This window comes from Chroicocephalus ridibundus, chromosome 4 (genome assembly GCF_963924245.1).
Source record: "Chroicocephalus ridibundus chromosome 4, bChrRid1.1, whole genome shotgun sequence".
NCBI classification, from domain to species: domain Eukaryota; kingdom Metazoa; phylum Chordata; class Aves; order Charadriiformes; family Laridae; genus Chroicocephalus; species Chroicocephalus ridibundus.
The window spans coordinates 90272170-90294778 of NC_086287.1; the positions used below are offsets into that span (position 1 = coordinate 90272170).

The 22609-nt window shown below is 39.7% G+C and overlaps 1 protein-coding gene across 1 annotated transcript in view; it reads left to right on the forward strand.

Moving 5' to 3' along the window:
- Positions 1–22609, forward strand: part of PLCG2 (phospholipase C gamma 2) — a 69455-nt gene that overhangs the window by 8506 nt on the left and 38340 nt on the right. Inside the window, exons 3-8 of the mRNA XM_063334699.1 lie at positions 11083–11223; positions 13479–13572; positions 15128–15175; positions 19481–19565; positions 20326–20409; positions 21869–21912. Coding sequence (XP_063190769.1) covers positions 11083–11223; positions 13479–13572; positions 15128–15175; positions 19481–19565; positions 20326–20409; positions 21869–21912 — 496 coding nt within the window. The remainder of the gene's footprint in view (positions 1–11082; positions 11224–13478; positions 13573–15127; positions 15176–19480; positions 19566–20325; positions 20410–21868; positions 21913–22609) is intronic.

A 22609-nucleotide genomic window follows, 5' to 3' on the forward strand; every position in this document is an offset into this window, starting at 1 on the left:
GATAGTGTTTCTAAATCAGATAACGAGGAGAATTCTTAAGCTTTGGGACACAAAAATAGGCAGCTAATAGAGAGGATAGAGACCAACTTTTATACTTTATTTTAATATTCTTTGTTTGAAGATTAAGAAAAAAAAGTTGGTTTTTTTTTCCCCTCTCTCTAACTGCGCTGTACATTGTTGGGAATTTTGGGTGTGATAGTGCTCGTTTTCTTGCTGGTGAACTGTAAATGTATGAAGGAGGCTAAAATTCCTCTAAGCCAGAGTTGCTTATAATTATTACAAGGGCCTTTTTCAAGTTTGGTTAGTACTGTTGTGGAAGTGATTTAACTTTTTGGTTATTGTGAGGCTTAAGGTAGCTACTCTTCTTATGGAATAAATTGACCCATGCCAGGGAGATGTAGGGTTAGCTGTACTGATGTAAGTGTTTAGACATCCATGGCCCTGAAAGTGTCAGTACTTTGTATTTTAAATTGCATTGGTCTCGAAAAGGTCCCTTTCCTTAAAAACCTGTCTGCATTTCTGTTTAGAATAGAGTGAAAGAGTTGCTAAAATTATGTCTGTTTCCTGCTCCGTGCAGATACGTTTCTCTGGATGCGTAGGTAAAATGGAGATACCTTTCTTTAGAAAACTCTTTTTAGTCCCAGGCCTTTGGTGTGGTAACAAGTGAGGATATACAAAGGCTAGGAAATCTTCTTTAAACAGTCTCTGTCTTCATTGTGTGACTCAAATCATGCAATGTCTAAGTACTGGAGTTTTTATATTGACCTTCTGAAAGACTTGAGTCACCACGTACAAAAGGAATGGTCTAACAAGAATGAACTGGGGAGGAACCTCTGTATTTTCAGATTGTTTGTGTCCTTTAGGGAGAGATATGCTATTTCAACAGTAATTCAAAAGGCCAAATTTTAATCTGATACGTATCAAGTCTTCTCACTTTAACAGAGCAACTGAGGTTTTTGGCCACTTTTTTCTTTTTTTTTTTTTTTTTTTTTTCAGCTAGGGTGTTACTGCGATGCTGAGAATGGCGTTACACAATTTCTTAATTCTTCAAATAAAGAGTTTTATTTTAGCTTCTGGTAAGTTCTAGCTTTACAAATCAGAGAGGGAGTGTTATGTACCAGCTCTTCCACTAGTGCTAGTCCTCCCTGCCCACCTGCAAGAGAGGGGAAGGAACAGCCCATCAGGGTTGGCTCATGCCCTTCCGGAGTTGTCCTAATGGTGTTGGTAACCTGTGCATGAACAGTCTTTTCTGTAGAGCTGTGCAGCCAAGAGTTGTTCAAGTCAAGTGAGTTCTTGGATGCCATTTCAATTTTCATGAGGTCAAGCTAGCTCTTAAGCTTGTTCAAGCTAATCAGCCAAAGACAGTATGTATATAAGGAAACTCTGTATAATGTATATATGTTGCTGTATGTAAGGAAGCTCTGATCCTCTCGTACAATCTGTGTTTCTTGGGTTTACTGTGATTCTGCTCTTGTAAAATGTAATGCTTTGTAGGCCCCAACAAAGATTAAGTTAAGTGACTGTGGGGTGTCTTTAGCCTGTAAAGTTAGGAGAGACTGGTAAATGAGCACCTTTCAAGAAAAGTTAAATTTGATTTGTCCATGTTTTCCATTTTTGTGGGAGCTTCAATTTTCCTTCTAGATGAAAGGGGAAAGATTAGCAATGGAAAGAGAGAGGCTGCCCGTCCTGGAGTGTTTTTCCGGTTTAGTGGAGGCCAGGAAGGTTTTTAGTGCTGCTGCTCTTCTCGTCACCTGCTAAGACCGCAGAGTACCTTTCATATGCCTTTGCTACATCAGCAGGGTCCAACACAGCCAATTGTCAAAACCAAAGTGGATAGAAGGGAGCAATGCACCTTTGATAAATGTTTTTTTCGTGGACATTTGGCATGCCTGGTTTCATTAGTGTATTAAAATGAATGCCAGCAACATGTGCTTCCTTCTGTGGGCCTGCAGAGAGCTATGCAAATAGCTGAAGGAAGCAGGTCTGCGCTAGATGTGACTGTGTTCACCCATGCTTGGGCTTCTTTTAGTCAGCTTGCTATTGTTCTATACATAGAGACATTTTAGATGCCCTAATAGCTCTAAGATTATCTGAGGGAAATGCTTGTAGACATTGGCTACAAAATGTCGGAGCTTTTTCTTCTGCCTCTTAGTTAGTAATGGCATTTCTTTGTATTCTGCATTGTCCTCGTTTTAAACTGTTAAAGGTAACCTAAAGTTTACTAGGTGGGCAATGGTACTGCTTGTGGGGCTCAGAATCTCAGCACCGTTCATCGGAAGTTACCTAGGTCATCAGTACCAAAAGATTGGTTTAATTTCTGATGCCAAATGTTTTTCCATTGAGGATTTGTGTGGGCTTTTTGTTTGTTTGGGGTTTTTTTTGTTTGTTTGTTCCTTCCCCTCCTTCCCCCTGCTTTGTATGTTGCAGTGTGATATTAATACTTCCTCAGATCACCCATGCTTTGAAGCCATTGTGTTTTAGTTTTTTTTCCCCCCATTTCTATTTCCTGGTATGCACACTATACTCTGGTTTCAGTGGAGCCCCTGTCATTGATTTCAGTATGAGAAATTTGCTCTGTTTCTTGGATGAGAAGTAAGTTTTGGTGAGTGTTGTGATAGTACTGCCCCCCGGATAGAGTGACCCAGCGAAAGGTTAGTGACTCTGACGCAGAATGCACGGGGTCTGGGGGAGTGAGGGCTATAAATAGGAATGGTATTTCTGACTGTGTGTGAAGTAACTTTGAGGTGATATTTTCACAGCCTAACATTAAGCAGATAACTTACAAGGCTAGTTTCACCTGTCTGCCCAGACAGTGTGTTGAGAGAATGAAAGGCTTCTCCAGAGCAAAGTTTAGTTCCTGCTCTCAATGACTGTCTGCTGGAGTCTCTTGCTCTGGCCATTGAATATATAAAAAGCATAATAACACCAGCTTCCTAACTCTGAGGCAGCATGGGTTTTTTGTGCTTTGTTTCTTTCTGTACAGTTGGTTTAAGTATGGGAGTTCTGTTGCAAAGCATTGTAAATGTAAAAATGTAATTTGAGAGGAATTTTGAGTGTAAAAGACAGCGCAGAAATAAAGGAGAACTTTTTTTCAGGGCCATGGGTCTAAACCCCATGGCACTAGATCTGCAGCTGGGGTCAGATACCATTGCCGGGAAAAATAAGTAAATCCCTTAGAAGTCTAGGGTGGACCACAGTTTTCCCTCACTTTTCCTTGCTGTACCACAGGCTGACTTAGAAGCTGCCTGGTGCTAGGGAAGGCATTGGGCACTTTTGGTTGTGTAGCAGGGGAAAGTGTGTGGTGGGGAATGCGTTTTTCATTGAGTGATACCCTAGTGGAGGTGGGACCCAGTACGACTTGGCTATGGATCGTTTACCCATAGGTTTTATTGACCACTGTACATTCATGGCTTTGCAATTTAAGAACTACAGATCTTGGTAACTATAGTAGAGCTATACTTGAGAGAAGGAAGCTTCAGTTTCTTTGTAGGGAAGGAATTGATTTGCTTGTTTAAGTTGTAGTGGGTCCTTTTCTTGCAGAAACTAATTTATGCATACTAGATACATGACTGTGAAGCTGTGACTTACCAGCATGATTTACTGCAGTGTGTTGCTCAGCGTGTCACTTCCTTATGGTTCTGCTGTGTATTGCTATTGTATATTTACCCTTTACAACAGTGCGTGGGTCCCCGTGGTGGCCCTCGGGTTGCACACACCCTGTGTTGTCTCCCCACTTCCAACTTTCACAGGCTGGTCACACAAAGGATATGTCTTGTACATCCCCGTGGTATCTGGGGGTCACTTCCGCCTCCACAGCAGCTACTCTGCTGCGCTGTTTCTTTGCTAGGATACTGAATGGCCCAGAAACAAGTGTACTGTCACAGCTGAGATAGTGGTGGAGGGAACTACTGGGCCAGCAGTGAAAGGCAGAGGGGAAGGAAGGGGTGGCCAAGAGTGAGAAGTGCTTGTCAGTACTCTGCTAAGAGACATGTCTGTGTGACTGGCACCTGGGGTTTACTGCCTGAGAGTACATTTCAGTACTACCTCCCAAATTTCCTCGTATTGTGGTATAGACATTTATATGCACATAAATAAGTGAGGGCACAAACAGGTTATGGTGTTTAAGCTAGTAGGTGGCAAGGCGTAAATCTCCAGGAGGCTGATCCATAATGGATATTTCATTCTTTATCAGATGTAAAGTGCTTTAAGGACAATTATTAAGGGAAAGTTTGTGGCGACTAGAGTTTGATTAGTCACTGGAAAATATGTGAGTTTCTGCATACTCTTCCATGAATTCTTGTGTTAAGTGATGATTCACAGCCAGGAGAATTTATGCTCCGACATATCCACGGTGCCTTCCTTGAACATGCAAGCGTGTGTTTCTCTGTAATACAAGCAAGCATGTTTCAAGGAAGATTCTGTTGAGGACATAAGATGATTTCTCTTGCTTACCTAGGAATTTTGTTTTTTCTTCATGTGAAGAGGTGGCCTGCTTTTGTAAAATGATTTAAATCATATTTTGATCCCTTAATCTTTGGAAAAGAAAGATCATCTATCTTTTTTGATGTTCGTGATCTATTGCAAAATACTCCAGAAAAAAAATTATCTAGTGACCATTTGGCTGTCAGATACTTTAGGAAGCTTACAAAACTGACACCTAAGGTATTATTTATGCAAGTGGCTTACATTCTTAAACATAGATGGGGGATTTTTTTTTCCATTGGTTTGACAGCTAAGTAATTTAATTAGTAGAATTGTTAATGCCAATGTGAACTTCCTCTGTGGTGGAAAACTTCTTTTTTTTCCCTTTGGAGAAGACAGTATAAACATTTACAACATCTGTACCTTTCTGTGTGAAGTGATGAATATCTACATGTTCTGCTGAGGAGTGTGCTAATTGCTAATTTCTCATAAATTACTCTTTTTTTACACTCCTAGCAGAATTTCTTTCCATCTGAATTCCCTTACTGTTTCAGACATAAAGTAATAAATAAACTTAACTCACATGGAAAACCACAAGTCTGTATTCTGTCATTTTCTTTCTGTATACTGAATACTGTTAAAAAGCAGTATGTCATTGCAAAAGTGAATCCACTTCTTGCTCTTTGTGGAGTATCTTTTCAAAGGAACATTAAAATTCACCTTTTTTTCTGTTTTGAAATTGCTGTGTTTCAGTTGTTACTCAGGCGATCTTTGTGTAGGTCTTCAGCTGAGTATTTAGAGCTTGGTTTCTGTGGTCGAATGAAAAAATGAACGTGTGTAGCCTTTAGCTGTCTTCAAATCATTTCTTCCCTTTAGCAGCTCAGTTCTGCAATGTCTAGTGCTAACTTACAATGACCACACTTCCTGTCATGGCCAGGCAGCGAAACAGGGATGGAATGAACCTCACAGACCTGAGCACCCCTAATGTGGTTGATCACAGTGAGTGCAAGATGTAGGTACGCCAGCACACTTTCCCTGAAGTCAGAATTTTACATGGCAACACTTTTGGTTTGTGTTGTTGCGTGTTGTTGCATGAATGTAAACTTATATGGGCACATGTAAATTTTACTGTATTCTTAAGTCATTTCGTGAAAGTGCTTTTCAATTATTAATATGAAACCAATAGCCATTTGAGATATGTGGCCCCTCGAATTCAGAGCTCCAACTGGGAAGGGCTGTAATACGTTGTTGCTCTACTGAGCAGTCCAGTGAGATGTTGTTAATTTAATGGTAATTTGTTGTTACCGCACATAAGAGCTCTGTGTGACCCGATTACTTAAAAACCTCTGGGTTTAAAAGATGCACTTCTCTAAAGCTTACGTCAGTCACTGTCACAGCTAAATCCCCAGGGGACCCCTTGGAAAAGTAGTCATGTGTGCTTTCTCAGGGTGTACCTCACCGTTTCTCATGTTCCATCCTTGTAACTGTGTTTTCAGATAATTTTGTGGCTTACCTGTGATGACTTCCTTGGGGCACTAAATGTCGCATGAAATTTCACTGTATGAGGTGAACTACTTTCCATGTCACATCTGTACTGTCATGCTGCAGATCTCTGCTTTCATGTGACTTTGTCCTTCTTTGAGAGAAGCCTCACCTTATTCCCTTTAGAGTTGCACAGATCCATGTTTCGTTGTCTGCTCTGAATAAAACAGGCTGTTAAGGCACACCTTGTATAGTTAATCTTTAATTCTGCAGAAGTGAGAACAAAGCCATTGTCCTCACTAACCACCATGAAGTACATTTGCAAAAGGATACTAAAGGCTTTCTTAATTCACTGGGCCCTCATTTGCACATACTGCCTGTGTTGCAGGGGACAGTTTCTGCCTTTCCAAAATGAAACCACCTTTGGAATATTTTGTAATGCAAATTGTTGCAAAAACACGTGGATTCTGAAAACTGGTTCTTAAATGCAGAATGCTGCCATATGTATATGTACACACACATGAAAATGCAAATGTATTCGTACAGAGAATGCCCACCCCGTGTCTCGGTCTACAGCACTTAGGTGATCAGTCCTTTATTTTCCTCTCTGAAACATTATGAGTAGTTTCTCTTTAGCCTGCTTGAGACTTATGGAAAATACCTGCTGAGGTAAATAATGCTCATGGCCTCATTTCTGACTCTGTAATCCTCCTTCAGATCTCTCTGTGGGTTTTTTCTTCTCCTCCGTGAAGTATGTTAACTCTGAGCTCTGATCAAGCATCGTTTGTGGCCACTGACACTGAAGACTCACAGGGACTTTGAATCAGGAGCCCAATCTTACAAGACTCTGTAGTCCATCATGCCAGTCTCAGCTGAACTTTTACACTGTTTATGAAGACTTTTCTGTCAAGGATACCTTGATGGGTTGACAGCCTCTAAGGTTGTCTGACTTACCCATTTATATACAATCTGCCTGACTTTCCAGACTAAAGTTACATGACTTGACCAAAGCTGACCTGTGCAAACATGCCTTCAAACAGTGAACTTATATGGGCACTTCCAGCTAACATATGGCGTTCTGCTGTTGGCATTGGCTGGTTTTAAGCAGGGTCCGTTCCCTTACCCACTTGTCTGTTCTGGTGCTGAATGGTTGCGCTCCCAACCAGAGGTGGGTGAGCCCAGAGGGGGTGGGCAGAGGCAGAACATCTCCCTCTGAATGGCAGTGCTGGTTTGTTCTCCTCTGGAATGAGGAGCACAGTGGTGTTGAGTACAACAATGCAATTTTTTTTTTGCAGTTCTCCTGTTTGCGTTGTTCTCTACCTGCACTTACCTTATGCCTTGTCTTCTGCTCAGCTTACACAGCACCTTCTGTAGTAGAATCCAAGTTCTGTTTTACCATCTGCCTCTAAGTGTAACTGAAGGAAAGGTAACAGCAATTCATAGGTATAAGTATGGGACTAAATGTGATCACTGCTGCCAGGTTATTTGAGTGGAGATCAGTGGAGGTGTTGAGGATCAAAAGTTTATTGTTAAGTGTATGGCAGTGAAGAGCTCTAGCAGGCACTTTGGAAGGCACTGAGCAATTAATCTGTTCAGTCTTTGGAAAGTAGCTATGTGGTAGTGTAACGATCCATTCAATTAACTGATTTGCCGAACAACACACAACAGCAGGAGCTGAGATTCAGCAGCTTCAGGCTCTGAACTGCCACGAATGCTGCATGTCCAGATCAGAGCCTGAAACAGGATGGTAACTGAAGGTGCCTTCAAGTCCGGTCTTGTTAAAGAGCCACTTGCGGGAGCTGTCAGAATCAATAGGTGACTGATGAGGCTGCCAAGGAGATCCTTTTAATCCATGGAAATAACTAGTATTGTAGGGGTTTTAGAGTGGCACTAGACTTCTAAACTGTTTGGCTGGGCACTGAATGTGTTGTGAGTGTCCCCCTGTCTTGCTGGGTGTGAGTCAACTTCCCTACAGGGCATACTTTGATTTATGTTTCCTTGGGAAATGCTTTAGTCTTCTTGCACTATTTTATGGAAATCGCACCTGCAAGCATGTTGGGATTTGATCTGACACTGCAAGCAGCATATGTCCAAGTCTGTGCTTTTTTCAGGTGTGTCAGACCCCAGGAATACCTGTCTGTGAAGCCAGGCCAGGATGCAGCTCTGAGATTGGCAGGTGGGATTGGGAAGGAGGAAGGCTCCAGTACTTTAAGGCAGTAAGAATATAGGGTGTCTGAGGTGCTGTGCTTGTAATTCTGTTACAGGCATGAAGTTGCATTTTAATTGTTCAGTGGCAGATTGTGCTATAAAAAGTTCACAGTAACTGCGTAACAGCTACGTTGGTACAGTTGATTTACTAATCTGAGTCTGAAATGTGTTGCAGCGTTTCCTGGCCTGTTCCTTTCTCTGTTCAGTTGGGATCAGCCATTCTGGACTTAGTGGGCATCGTGTGGAGGGCGCCAGGCGACTCTAGCCTACCTGGGGAGATGGCAGAGCTTAGCGCAGGACCAAAATTTATCCTTGCTGTGCGTGTCTCTCTTTTCCCCCTCTGATTTTCTGCCTTGGCTTGTCTTTCAATCATACGGAATAACACATCCTAAACGACAATATAAAATGTCATTAAAATGTATGCAGGTAGTTTCTGTTCATTTCTGAAACTATAACATGTATTATATCTTCTGTTCTGTAAAAATCTAAAGGATATTTAAGAAAACCTGTGTTTTGTACATGTTTCATATATTATTTAAGTAAGCATAATGGTATCTTGCCAGAATTTTGTAGAACATATATAATAGGTTGCCTGAAAAGTACACAAATGTGAAATTCTGAATTTGAGGAGTGTTTTATATTAAAATTTTCTCTTTCTCTCCCCACCCCCCAAATTTTGTTCTCCTCCTGAACCATTCGTCTATTTACTGAATGTTTAGCAATTAGGGTATAGTAATCTCTATTTCAAAGACCAGTCAGAGAAACAATAATATGGTTACCAGTGTGAGACCTGTGCATACAAAAATCCTTGTGCCTATAGGTATATACACGTATGTTCACGTGGGAGAATGAGATGGTAGGTTGAAAGGTTGTAACGCAAGGAAAAGAAGCGTAGTGAGTATATGTAACTGAGGGAGACATTGAGTAAGTTTGCGTGTTTGTTTCAGAGGTCTGTATGAGGTAAGAGCCACTTGAAATGACAACAGCAAGGCAGGTTGTGAAATCTGTTTTATCGCTGGTTATGGTTTATACTTTGAGAGGGGCTTGGTGGTGTGATGTTTATGTGTGTGGATTTATAGGAGTCTGAAACAAAAGGCGTACTTCACTTTGAAGTTAAAACTGTGTTTTTCAGCAGCGATTTGTTGGGTGAAGGGAAAGCAGAAAGAGGTGACTGGGGTTGCTCTTACCCGTGATTAGAATGAGCCAACATGGTGCGCAGTCCATGCCGTTTGTTGCAGCCATGCCACCTCCTTCCCTCTCCATTTGGCTACTTTCTGTCTCTGCGTCCTGATTCTTCTCTGCTGATATTAATGTGAATTGGTGGGCTCAGATCATCTTTTTCAGACGGTGGCGTTTTGTGATGGATATATGGATGTAACACTAGGGATCTCAGTGAGACTCTGGATGCTAAGGGGATCAGAGTCATCAGTAGGAGCTTTTGGTTGCTGGTCACTTATGGTCATGTCATGAATTTATTTTAGAAGTTTGCATTTAAATTTTGGGGCCTTGGCCAATCAGATGTGCAGATCTTAGGAGATATTTTCATGATTTGAGAGGGTGGCTGAGACACAGAGGTCAAGACATTAAAAGCTCTATCTTGAAGATAATTACACTGGGAAAAAATAGTTTACAAAAGATGCTTGTGTCCTACTATTAGTTCAGGTTAACCTTTGAGGTCCCATTTTCCCAAGGTAAGTTGTTTAATGACTGGTAGATAGGAGTGCCTGGTGGAAAGTTTGGCCTGGGATACTTTGCAGAGAATAAGAAATTCCAAGATGAATTCATGTTTCATTATCAGGATTTTATTGATGAACTTCCTTGCTTGTCTCTCCTTCCTTTCCATGTTCGCGTCATCGAAACCCAGCGTTACACAGGCCGAAGCTTTAACCAGCGTTCAGCTCCCACTCCATTGGGCTTTTCCACTATGTTATTAGCTGTTCGGTTACTGGTGAGGTGCTCATTTACAACAGGGGTTTTATTTTGTGGTGTTCTTAAATGCACCCTCAGCTTTTTCCTTGGATCTTGCTATGTCTGATAAACACATTTCAATAGCAGCCATGAAATGTTTTTCTTCACTCTTCATCGTGTAGCTCAAGTCAAAACTGTCCAGAAGTGGGAAGAGCCATTTATTTGTCTGGTCCACAGGCAGAACAAAACCACTTCCTCAGTTTTCTAATAAGCATCTTATCTTGAGAGTGCACATATTTCTGTTTCAGTGCTGTCTCACTACTGTTATGCAGGCTGTGTAGCAAGGGTTTGATAAAAAGGGAGCTGACTTGAGAAAATACGTGCTTGTTCAGCGTTCCTGTTCTGCTATGCTCTGTAATACATACCTGTGTTCTGTAAAAAAGCGGCACGTTAAAAGTCATACAACAGGTTATGTTAAATGACAGACATCTTTTTGGAGTTGACCAGGAAAAAGCTCACATGCATTTTAATTATTAGGCTGGATTTTCTATTTATATTCCTAGTTTAAATAATTTTCTTACAAGTGCCAGTTACTACACTAGCTGACCAGCTGACAAGGTCAGCTAAGATCTGATGCATAATTTTTTAGATGGGTAAGTTAGAAGTTGTATCTTTTCTTTTTTGTCTCTGAACAGTTGTCATGTCTTGCTTAGAGTAAATGCCATTTGTGAAATCATCTCTTCTGTAACCCAAAGGGGCTATGTGTATACACTTTGCCCATGGATAATCAGTGATAGTGAAATGATAAAAATATGACAAGTTATTTTTCTTCTTCTTTTGGTCCTTCTCTACTGTTGTCTGTTAGTCAGTAATATATTTAGCTGTGGATTTGCAGATTGCAAGCTGGTGCAATTTCCATTTCTTGACCAATAAAGATCTGTAAGTTTATATATATATAGATATTTTATATATGTATGCATGCTTTGAGTTGTTTATCTTATTGTTTCAGGCTCTGCTGGAACATAAGTGCAGTTGTACTGACTAAATGTTGTTTTCTTTCAGTGGATCTGATGGAAATAAAAGAAATTCGCCCAGGAAAGAATTCAAAGGACTTTGAGCGTTGCAAAGCAAAGCAACGAGAAGAACACTGCTTTACTATTTTTTATGGTACCCAGTTTGTCCTCAACACCTTAAGCTTAGCAGGTACTTTTTTTCTTCTTTGTTTCTTCTTTAAACCTACTGATTGAAAAAATCAAATACATTGATGGAACAGTAATCCATAAAACACTGCAGTTTTGACTTCTGCAGTTCAGGAGTGTCCCAGATGTTTAAAATCTGGAGATAGACCTTTTACTTGGCCCTTCATGTCTGTGAACTGCTCCATTTGTAATGTTTTCCTTTGAAATAGCGTATTGTGTGTGTGTAGTTTCCGATTTGCTCAATCATTTCTAGCAAGGGTTTTGCTGATTAAATGTATGTAGTAAGGTTTTCAATGCTGAAGAGCAGAGGTGACATTGTCATCAAAAAGGGATATAAGTTCTGATAGTGCAGGCTGAATACGGTTTCTAGCAAGTGGAGTTTACAAAGAGATTTCTCTTCTAAAAAGTTTGTGATGGATCCTGGGTTTAGAATCATACAGACAATTTATTTGGAGTGGTAGTTCTCTCTGTCCTGTGCAGGAACACACTTGTCCACTTAAATCATTAAATTCATTGCAAAATCATAATGGGAGAAAAGAGGAGTGCTTTGTAAGCATTTTAACACTAATGCTATCTTTTTTAAAAATTGAATTAATTGCTTATAGATTGCAGTACTAGAAGACTGTTTTTTTGCAGTATGATGCACTGAAGATGAAAGACTGCTCGTGACTAATGCATTCTTACAGGCTTTTAACATTAAATAATTTTTACCGTTGTTGGCTGAAGTCTGTGAAAATTTTGAGTAAGCAGCTATGCTTAAGTGCAGCTGGGCCAGGTCCTCCAGACTGACTTCCTCTAACAACCCCCCTGTCCCTCCTCCATGGCAGTTCTCAAAACCAAGCCTCTGCCAATACTTGGAAAATACTTGGTACCATGAGATATGTTGCTGTAATACTGAACTGCGGAACAACTTGATATAACTTTCAGTTAAGGGGGAAATCCTTTTCCTTGTTGAAGTACTTTGTCGTGGTTTCTTAAAACAATATAAAATAATTGTTACTTAAAGGGAATTGTAGCTGTCATAAAGGGCAGAATTGTCTTGGGAGAAGAATTGGTTTGGCAATGGTCGTGGGTGTTCTTTCCGAAATTGTAACTGATTGAAAAACATTTCCATGGGGAGCTGAAGCTGGACTCTAGCTTCATTCTCGGGGGATAAAGCATTGTTTGAAAGTATGTTTAAATGAAATGTAATCTTAATCTTTTGGGAAACTGTTTTGCTTTGAAGGCAGTTAAAAGAATTTGCACAGTTTACAGCTTCTGTGTGAACATAATTTTTCAGAACTGGTTTAGTTGAAGAATGCCTTAATGAAATTTCAGAACCAGCATGCTAAAGCAAATGGGCTTTGCCCAGCTGAAAGCTGTAATGGTAACAACTCATCCAAGGCCAAAAAAAATGGTTTCAGCTTAACCGGTGTTCCCTTGGGAAAGCTGTACCTAGCAGGCAGTTCATCATCTTGCTTCTGTTGGGTCAAAGCATTACCAAATGTGATCATGTTAAGTGATGTAGAGGACTCTTCTGGTTTGGGAAATAGAAAAGCAGATTACATTTAAAACAAAACAAGACAGTGATAAACCAGTTTGTAAGGTTGGGAGGAAGATGTACCTGGCTTCTAGTGTTAAGCCGCATAAGGACTTTTAGACCTTTTTTAACTTGTGTTAAGATGTGTTCTATATGAGCTAAACCAGTTTTAGGTTTAGCTGTTCTTGCCTAAGTCAAGTCTGGAACGATCTGTGTTTAGAGGCATGGTTAGGACAGACAGGAGGTGGTTATGGCCATCAAAAGCCAGTACTTTACAATTTTCTTGTAGGTTGCTTGGAATATAATGAACTAGCTTTATGCTATAACACACTGATTTCTTTTGTCTGTGCACTTCAAGTTGCTCTAGATCTAGGTCCTGGGGATTTTGCCACTTTGGAGATAGAAGATAAGAAAATGAATTTTGATTGTGTTACTACAAGAGCTCAGCAGTAGTTCACTTTCTTTCTGCTGAGATGTTGAAACTTGCCTACTCTGATAAGCATACTTCTAAAAGGAGGTATTTTTTAACAGAGCTTCTAGAATTAACCCTCCCACCCCCAAATTTATGCTGTTTTTTATTAGTTTTATTGTTAGCAACATGAAACTACGCAATGAGATTTATCAAAGAAGAAAGTTAATCAGCAGCTTTGTATACTAGGGTTTATCTAAACATCACAAGTTATGTCTTGGTTTTGTGTTGATTTGTTTTGATGTTTCTCATAGCATATTATTTTTTTCAGCTGACTCTAAGGATGATGCTGATAAATGGTTGTGTGGCTTGAATATCTTGTATCAAGAGGTCATGAGTGCTCCCACACCTGCAATCACAGAGAGGTAGGTGGATATATTTTCACTTTGTGAGGCTGGACATTTCTTTGGAATTGAAAGTGGAAAAGCTGAAAGAAATTTCTAAGGTGCAGCAAGTGGTGCCTGCCAGGTACCTTAAGAACAACTACTGTCCAGTTAATGTACAATGCAGAAAGCTCATATGGAAATTCTCCATGTCTGCTTTGCCATATACATGTTCTGGAATTGTACTCTGCTGCATCCACTAATGTGGACTTGTAATTTACCTTGTTTTGTGTACCACACCCAACCCAAACCAAACTAAAACTCTGTTAATGAGATCAAAAGAACATCTGGTGTAAGTGTGCGTTGACTTCTTGGAAAATTAAAATATCTTATGCAATCACAGTACACTTGCTCTAGTAGATGTCCTTGTGTCCTGTGTGCCAGTAATTCCAAGGTGCGTTTTTGCGGTTTCTGCTTTTTATTGGACCCATTACATTGTATGGCAATGTAACCAGCTGACTCAGAGAGCAAGGCTGAAAATTAACGTTTTTAAGGATTACTTTTTCGCAGCCAGTCATATGATGGTGAAACCGTGCCCTCAGTGCTTCTCAGGATGTTGCACCTGAAACTACTCATGCTCAGAATGCCAATTTTGTTGACAAGCTTTTAATGCTGTCTCCATACCTAATTGCTTTTCATCACTGCTGACTTTTTTTTTTTTTTTTTTTTTTGTGGTCACTGCTGTTAACTGTTGTGAGGATAATACCCTGTCCTGGCTTGCTAACTGACCAAATTGTTGCTTTGACATTGATGTTGTCTTTGCCTACTTGCTGTTCCAGGTGGGGGGAGAGTATTCTTACCTATTCTTATCTATTGTATGGTATTGCAGCGAGCTGCACTTTGTTATATAAACTATACTACACAGTACGTAGTATACTATAGTATGGTTTGTTTGTTATACAAACTATACTACTAGGTTCTGGGCTATGTTTGTGCAGCAGGGTGATTCCCATAGAGACTGAGCATAAGCTTAATAATGACAAATTGTGTGTGTATATATTTATTATTAATGCTGCTAATAGTATTTTGCTGTGCACCTAAAACTGACATACACTCTTATGAGGATTTTCTTTAAAGTTCTCTAAACGCCTCTCCATCACCCCTAATTTTTAATTTTTATGCGTCTACTAGATCTTTGAGCCAGCAGCCTCAGCTGGCATAAATCATTGACTTGATGGAGTCACTCTAGTTTAGATTAGCTGAAGTTCTGGCTCGCTTTATCCACTTATATTTTTACAGCTTCTGGTTGCTCATTCTCTTTTGTCCTGCCCACCCTTCCCCTTCCTGTGGTGTTTATGTGGCTTTAAAATGCAGTATTAAGCAGCAGAAAAGTATATATTTTCAAATATGGTTACAAAGCTGGCTGAATCCTTAGATGCTGCACTGGAAATGTTTTAGCTTTACTCAAAGACATGTATCTTACGACTTTTAAATATTTCTGTTGAATCTCATCTATGGATTTTGATATTTAATTTGGTGTGTTTTCTTTATGGGTCTTGAATTAAACCTTTTATTCTTTTTCCCCTCTTTCCACAAGCTGGCTGAGAAAGCAGATCTATTCTGTTGATCAAACTAGAAGAAACAGGTAAGAAGCTCTCTCTTTGTTCAGTTTGTTTTTAATGAACTTTTGTTGCAGATTCAAACATGGAATGAAAAGAAATAAATAATTCTTCGTCCAAGATCTGAAATACAAGACCCCTGAAAATCACATTTGCTCTTGCTTTAACAGCTTGAGTTTTGCCTTTTGCTAAACACAGTGTGTCCATAGCACACACTCATGCTCATGTACGTGCTACAATGAGGAAGTAAATGATGAAAAATAAATAGTTTTGCTTTTAGCCTAAAATTCCCCTGCCAGAATGCAGAAAGGGCGTTGTCTCCTTCCAGTCTTAATGTAGGGATTCAGCTCAGCTGTTCAGGTATGTTGGATTGCTTGCTTTACAGAGGTTTTTGCCCTTTCATAGCCAAGTTGGAGCTCATCAGCTTGGACTGTTGTGAGCTTTCCTGTGCAGCTGTGCCACCAGTTCTTCCTTCATTGCTGAAGTGTGTTGGCATTGGAGAGACTACACTCTAATGTAAACAGACCAGAACCAGCTTTTAAAAGCTTGTTTGGGCATTCATAACAATGAAGCTGCATAAGCAGAGTTCAGCATGGGCTGCTGAAGATCCAGGGCAGATGTTTAAGAGATTCGCCTTCCCTTGTTTCAGTCCTGATGGGGCCTGAACATGGGTGGTGTGTGTGGTATCTAGTTTGAAACTAGTCACAGCAGCAGTGTCAGATGTATCCAGAGATAGGGTTGTCCTAGCAATAACATGAATTCTTGCCTGCAGGAGTCAGAGCTATGAGGAGAACAGAACAGAATATTAAGAGGAAGAGGAGATAACAGAGATATTTGAGGATATTGGGGGAGAGGAGGAGAAGGCCACTGGTGTGACAGGATAGTACCATGTGTAAGAGTTACTTCAACAGTAGGAAACAGAAGATACTCTTGAGGATAGATATAGAAGGAAGCCAAACTAATGGTTTGGAATAAGGGCTATATCTTCTTTTAATTGTTTTTTTTTGTGTGTGTGTGTTTGTTTTGTTTTTTTTTTTTTTTTTTTTAAGCTATTGGCCTGGCTACATGGGCTTTTCTCTTTGCCACATATTTGAACAGACAAAAGCCAAAGAATGACCTTGGACCGGGTCCTTCTCATGTGAAAGAAGTCCCATGGGTTGTAACTCCCAGTGTGCTGTGTAGCTTTGTATGTTTGAGGTTTCAGTAGTTCATTTCAGGTCCACGTGTGATGTGGGTTTATAGCTTTTCCACAGCAAAGGAGACTTTTTTTTTTTTTTTAAATGGATTCAGCTGCATACCTCTGAGTTGCCAGAAATCATGTGACACTGAGAAGAATGTTAACCCCTCCTCCCCCATGTTTATTACTTTACCATGATTTTGCTCTCTATCTGGAACATGAGTTTTATTTTAAGGTGTAATTCAGTGCAGAAAAGTACCTGCATTTCCTCTCATTTAGGCCTTTTCCTAAAAGCAAAACAAAGCGTGTGTTTCATTGTGTGAATGAGACTGTGTTACTGCAGGAAATAACACCATTCTGCAGACAGCCTGTGTCATTGTGCAGCAGGCTTCAGGGTGAGCTGAGACGCCGTTTCAAAATGGTGTTTCCTAAGGTGGCCAGAGTGGGGAAGGGGAAAGTACCACCCTTTACTGGATATTGGCTTATACCTCCTGATATATTTTGAAAAACTATGTATTTTGAAAAACAATGGGGATATGTTGGTGGGGATCATGAAACAAAAGCAAATGTTAGGGTAGAGAAACTGTGACTGACACTATATGTCAGCTAGTTTTATTTGCTGCTTTAGGGTTGTTTCATCGCTTCAAGGCAGTCTGTTTAGGATCAAGGGGACCTGAGCTGTGGAGAGGGCAGTTTTTCGTTCTCTTGATAGGTGATTCATGCTTTTAGAAAAATTCAGGAAAGGAGTTTCGACTGAGTTTCATTGTGTTTGGTGTTGCAGTTTTTAGGGAGGTTAATTGTAAAGGTTAGGTGTCCAGGCAAGTCCTGTTTCACAGGTTGAGTTTTTTCCAGTGGTAATGAAGTCCTAGCTCTTTGTTTTGGCTTGCGCTTGTCTGGCCAGAGGAAATTGCTTGTCTTGGTGTTTAGGGTACAAACGGAGTGCTCATTCTTGTTCCTAAAAGTCGTGTTTTTTTCCAGAGGTCTGGCGACAAGGCGGAAAGCCAGGAATTTCCTGAGTTCTAATCTGGCTTTGGCATGGACTTTGGCTAAGTTGTTTCTTGCTTTGCCTCCTTCCCTTTCTACACAATGGAGATGAGAACACTTCACAGGGTAGCTGCTTGTATGGACACTGTAGAATAGACATGTTACTTTCATCTATGTGCTGATTGGTGTTGTTGCTCTCAAGTTGACTTTGTTCTGACCCTGCGTTTGCAGAGAGTTATCTTAGGAATTACACTGTAGGTTAAGACAAGAGTGCCTTAACCTGTGTTTTCTTGGTTAGTGTTGATATTGCATTAATGTCTTGTGGGCATTGTCAGTAGGATCCATGGATGTTGTGCCTGCGTTCTCTTGACTCTTCCCTGCTTCCTCTTGCTGCCATGGATTCCCCTCATCTTCCACTCTAGGACTTGTCCCTGTGCCCTTCGCATGTCCCTCTGTAATGCAGTGTCTTTCTTGTTGAGACCTCACATCAGTGCCTACCCAGAATACCCGGAATCTGAGACTCTGTCCTAGAGCATGCGACCTAATTTCCTTTCTTTGCTATCCAAGAAGTTGTTGAATAGTAGGTGACTGAAATGGGGCTACAGGGGATGGCTGAGTTGGTGTACCAGGTTGGTGCTGTGGAATGGATGAAGTCTCACTCCTTTTCCTCTACCATCTCTACATGCTACTAATCAGGCACTCGAGCCCCTTTTCTTATGCTGGCTACGATGCTGATCTGGGCATGAGGTGAGGTGCGTGACATCATGAAGCCAGTGGAAAGCTTGTTCTGTCTCTCGGCTACATAGTTTTCTGCACACTTAGCAAGTTGAATCAGGTTAGCAGAAGATTTGATGAGCATCACAGCTGGCCTATGGAAGCAGTGGGACTATAGCAACAGGAGGATGGAGTGGGCCACAAGGAGAGAAGTTGGGGTTGCTTCTTGTAACAGCAGTGAGCTGTTAGATTGGCTCACCTGTACCTATGGCACACTTAAAGCATTTGGACACGCACTCCTTTAGAAATCACCCCTCTCTCTGTTCATGCAGGAATTATAATAGCATTTCCATTTTGATGACAAGTATAGTAAATATTTTGAGCTGCTGTGAGCTTGCAGTGAAGGATGCTATGGCAGTGGCACCTAGGACACTGGAATAAAGTCTGAGCTTGATGAGAAAACTGGAAGATGTGAAGGAAATTGAGGTTTTTGAAATAAGCTATTCACAGGTTTGTTTCTAATACAAAGTCTTCCTTCAACAAAAAGAAGTTTGATGTATACATTGTACATGATTTGATGTACGGCTAGAAAGTATGTGGCCAGGAAATGTTCAAGTGATTAATAAATTTAGCTTTGTATATAAGTATTGCTTAAGTATTAATAAATTCAGCTTTGTATATAAGTATTGTTTAAATACTCGGTGTATGTAAGCACTGTGTTGCTAAAAATCTGAACTAAGTATGTCTTATTTGAAAGGTCTTGCTGTTATCTAGAAAACTTTTTTTTTGAAGTGTTGCTGGTGTATCACTGGGCATTCTGAAACTCTAAAAAGGGTTCAACAAGTCTGTGTAAATGGACCTGGAAGGCCTCTGGGGAGACTTGGTTGTTAGAGGAGGATGAGGTCATGTTCAGGTGTTGCAGAGGGGGAGAGTCTTGCTGCCATGAATCAATTTTACCATCCAAGTGAATAACAGCTAGAGAAAAGGGTTATAATGGTAATGAAAACTGGAGCTTTGTATTTTCTGTTTCTGTTCATACGTTTGATATATCTTTTGTATAAAGTTTTCCATGTCTATATTCCAGTTTCAGTGGAACAATGGAAGAAAGGCTGCAGACCATGTGTAAACATCTACATTTGAGCTGATTATCTAGATCTGATTAATCGTTGATGGGGAGAAATGGATGTCTCTGCAGCATGGTTTTCTTCATCCTCATATAGATGCCCAAATTAATTGAAATGCTGATTTCTCCCCATTAACTAGAAAACATGTCTAGCTTGCTCATATGTAGGTGTTATGTTTATAGAAGTTTACAGTTAAGTGAGATGAGCCCTACCCAAAATGTTTTAATAGTCACATTTTTGTGTTGATAGAAAATATATTAGTAGCTGACTAGATACAACAGAACTGTGGAGTTTTTGCTATCTTTTTTTTTTTTCTTCTTTTTTTCCCCCAGTATCAGTCTTAGAGAGCTGAAAACTGTCCTGCCCCAAGTAAACTTCAAAGTGAGCAGCATGAAGTTCTTGAAGGATAAATTTGCGGTAATTACCTAATATCTGTTTGATATTATCTGATAGGTGTGCTTATTTCTGTTCATGATACTGTCTATATTTTTGCTTCTTACCTTGTGTTAAATAAATTGTATCAGTTAATTTCTGAGCTTGGCTTTGCCTATAGCTAAGGCTATAAGAAAATATAGATAGAAATGTTCCTTCTTTTCATTGCATGGTTGACCAAAGCCAACATTGGCTTTTGAGCTCTGATGCTGATACTGTGCAAGTGCATACGAAACTGTTTGTTTTATGTTTAAGATAAAATTAATACATAAGAAAAAGATTATTTTTTTTTCAATATGATCAAGTAATAACCTCTTCACTCCAACTTGTGCTAATATTAATAACTTTGGAAGATTGTTTCCATTCCTACAGGAATTTTAAATATCCCCACCTTTTCCTGCTTTCCAACTCTCCACCCTTAAAACATACATTCTTTCTTCTATTGCTCCAGCTAACAATGACTAAATGAGGCACTACTTCATTCTCAGTAACATAGTGGAAATGGAATCAGGGTAGAAAATGGAAGGGCGAAGATGTGGGCTAGGATCACTATGTCACAAACCAAGAATCTGTTCACTTGTTTGTATTAAAAAAAAAATAAATATAAAAAAATCCCAAATGGTTAAAGCAAATGAAGTTGGAGTAGAACAGAATATGTGAGAGGGTGGCAGCTGGAGTAACTTATTTGCTGTGCAAATGCTGCTCAGGGAGTTCTAAATTCACTGCGTGGTACTTTCTGTTGTAGGAAATAGGCGCTCACAAGGAAGAGCTTAGTTTTGAACAATTTCATTTGTTCTACAAGAAAATCATGTTTGAACAACAGAAATCGGTAAGCTTTTTCATTAGTAGTCTTCATACTGTTAAACTGCTTCATCAGAATAAGGAGTGAATGCTGATTATTTTTTTTTTTTGTTTCTGATTGTTACTGATTTTCTTTTTTCCCCATTCTTGTAACAGAAAAAGGGTATAGTACAGTACTTGATGTGTAGATAACAGTCACCATCAGCAATTGGCTTAAGAAGATAAGTCATTCATGTTACTTCTTGTGTAGAGATATTCATGGATAAAATGGGGTTTCTAGGAAGAGCTTTTCTTGTGTGTTTGTTCACGATGTAGGATGTCTTTTCATTAGGCTTTGCTGATCTGTTTACTGATAGGAGCAAGGTTTCTCTATGCTTGTGTTAGTCTTTTATTGCTAAGAACGTTCTGTAAATCATGAGGATGTGTCCTGAGCATCAAGTAACAGCTGTTGTTCTCCTTGTCTCTCATGCTTGGAGATGACCAGTGGTGAGCCCATTACAAGAGGGGCATCAGACAGTTCTTGGGAGCATGAATGCAGGGGAATTACATTTTAACTAATTTATACGGGCAACTGCCTGACTACCGTTTCGATGTATGCACAGCGTAGATTCATGAAGCTGGCAAAAACTGCAGACATTTAGTGCCTGTGAAAGTTAGTAACCCTTTAAAACTGTGTGAAAACACAGAATTTGAGATTACTGGCATAAAAGTCTTCGTTGATGACGTGCTTATTGTTGATTCAATTTGCAGTTGCTGAAATAGAAGCTTTGATAGTGAAAGTCAGTGCAGTTTCTTTTGGCAATAGAGCTTTCTTGTGCTGTTTAAAAGCAAAGCTGAAATCATTACGAAGTAATAAAGAATCTCCATTTACTGACAGTGCTTTAGTTTTGCCCATGAAAGTCTAGTTAATTATCTTGAGCAGAAAGTTGAAAAGTAAAACACAGAATAAATAGGCTATCTGACTTCCTTAAACTCTTGTTATCGCCCCTTGTGGATCTTTTCAAAGAATCTCCTGTTTGCTCAACAACTGCTTTGGGTCAGTTGATAAGTTTCCTGTGATCTGTAACTATGCTGCTCCAAGCTGGAAGCAATTTAGGTGTTATATTCACATGAATAAATGTGATGGATGATACGTAATTCCAGTTTTTCTGGGATACCAAACAATAAAAGCTCTCCGGAAAGCCTGACTGATTGTGTCTATAAGGACCTTATCAATAGCAAGTTTTTTGAGAATTGTGTGTGTTCACATTTGAAAGGCCTGAAGTGCAGTTGCCAGCCTTGGCAGTATGTTTTCTATTATGCATTTAATTCAAAATGTGTCTTGCCAACTTGTATGCGACTTCTCTAGAGCAAAAATGCATATATTTCCCTTTCCCAAACCAATGGACATTATTAGATGGAATGAGATAGAAAATTGCATATTCTTTTATTATTTATCTTTTCCCCTTTTTGTGTGTGTGTTTTTGTGTTTTTTGTTTTGTTTTAAGATTCTTGATGAATTCAAAAAGGATTCCTCTGTGTTCATTCTTGGGTGAGACTCTTCATTTGTATTATTTTTCCACATTTCCATATGGTTGTAGTGCTGCGGGCTTGTTTTTGAATTACATCACTGTTTGTTTGGGTTTTTTTAGTTCTGATGCTTTAGTAAGTGAAAAGAAATAACACATCTTTTTGTATTCGGAAAGGTGAACTTATCATGGAAGTAAGTCCTGATTATAATTTGATAAATGTTTTTTACCTTCTGACTACCAAAATGGTATGGGTTTGAACAAGCAAATTTGCCTAGTAGTAAATTTGCAATTTTACTAAGAGCTGAACAAAACTACTGAAGGACAACTTGATGGAGAAATTTTAACTTCAGTCTGGAGGGTGGTCTGGTGCACAGGCTTTGCCTACACTTGAGCAGGATGCTGATAATGACCGTTTCTGCATCTTTTGCTTGGTGGACTTGAAAATTTAAGAATGATGTGTACAGCATGAAAAGGCAGGGTCACAGGCATTGCTAACGTTTTGGCTGTGAATTAAACCAGTTTATCTTGGGTTTGAGTATTACACTAACAGATTAAGGAAGTTACGTGAAAAGTTTGCTCTGAGTGTATTGCGTTTTTCTTTAGCCTTTGATCACGTCATATGAATTAAGCTTTGTGAGACTGCTTAAAACCATAAATTTATCAAGGATGGATAGGTTGTAAATACCTTATTGGTACCAGATGATGCGGCACTTAGGT